This window comes from Charadrius vociferus, unplaced genomic scaffold (assembly GCF_000708025.1).
Source record: "Charadrius vociferus isolate BGI_N301 unplaced genomic scaffold, ASM70802v2 scaffold1171, whole genome shotgun sequence".
Lineage (NCBI taxonomy): Eukaryota > Metazoa > Chordata > Aves > Charadriiformes > Charadriidae > Charadrius > Charadrius vociferus.
This window is the reverse complement of record NW_009646862.1, coordinates 23,973-24,750: the sequence shown is the minus strand read 5'-3', so window position 1 is coordinate 24,750 and position 778 is coordinate 23,973. Positions and strand designations below refer to the sequence as shown.

At 66.2% G+C, this 778-nt stretch overlaps 1 protein-coding gene across 1 annotated transcript in view; it reads right to left on the bottom strand.

The window, feature by feature from the left end:
• Positions 1–175: 175 nt before the first annotated feature.
• Positions 176–778, bottom strand: part of APEH (acylaminoacyl-peptide hydrolase) — a 22,764-nt gene continuing 22,161 nt past the window's right edge. Inside the window, exons 20-22 of the mRNA XM_009894362.1 lie at positions 516–745; positions 351–397; positions 176–263 (exon numbers count right to left, since the gene is read on the bottom strand). Of these exons, the coding sequence (XP_009892664.1) occupies positions 176–263; positions 351–397; positions 516–745 (365 nt within the window). The remainder of the gene's footprint in view (positions 264–350; positions 398–515; positions 746–778) is intronic.

The following is a 778-nucleotide window of genomic DNA, read 5'->3' as shown; positions in this document are numbered from 1 at the left end:
CTCTGCCGCGGCACACCGCGGCAGCACGAACGCCCACGTGTGGGAGAAGGGTCCGGTGGCCACCGGCTCCTGGGGCACCGGGCATGGAAGCCACACCGGCGCTGGCACCACCATCGGAGATGCCAGAGGTGCTGAGCTGCATCATTTATTGCGGGGCATCAGGGGTGGGGGGCCGTTAGCAGCGCAGGTGCTTGACCAGCCACAGCACCGTGTTCGTGAAGCTGTTGGCTTTGACCTCAACAACGGGCGGCGTGTGGTCATCCCTCGGGTACAAGAGCAGCCCGGAGGGGAAAGGTGGGGTTAGAGCCATGCCCACAGCCCCCCACCGGGGCACCCATCACCCCACTCACTGCGTGGGGACCCCGCGGGCCTTGAGGACACGGTAATGCTCCAGCCCCTGCATGGAGGGCATCTCTCAGGGTTCCTGCAGGAGCAGCACAGCCTCAGCGCCGGCACTGCCAGCGGGGACAGGGACGGGGACAGGGACGGGGACAGGGATGGGGACAGGGACATACTCGGTCGATGTAGCGCATGGGCGACTTGTGCAGCATCTCCGTCCACTGGGCCGGGTCCAGCAGGGTGCTGGGGGCGTAGGGCAGCCCCGTTACCATCAGCAACCTGCGGGCAAGAGGGACGGGGACACGTGTGGGCCCCGAGTAGACGACAGAGTCACCGTCGTGGACGATCAGGTACTGGCGGCAGAACTTGATGTCTTCGCCCCGCTCCAAGTCCTGCTGTAACCACTCTGCAGGGAGCGGGGTGAGGACACAGCGACATC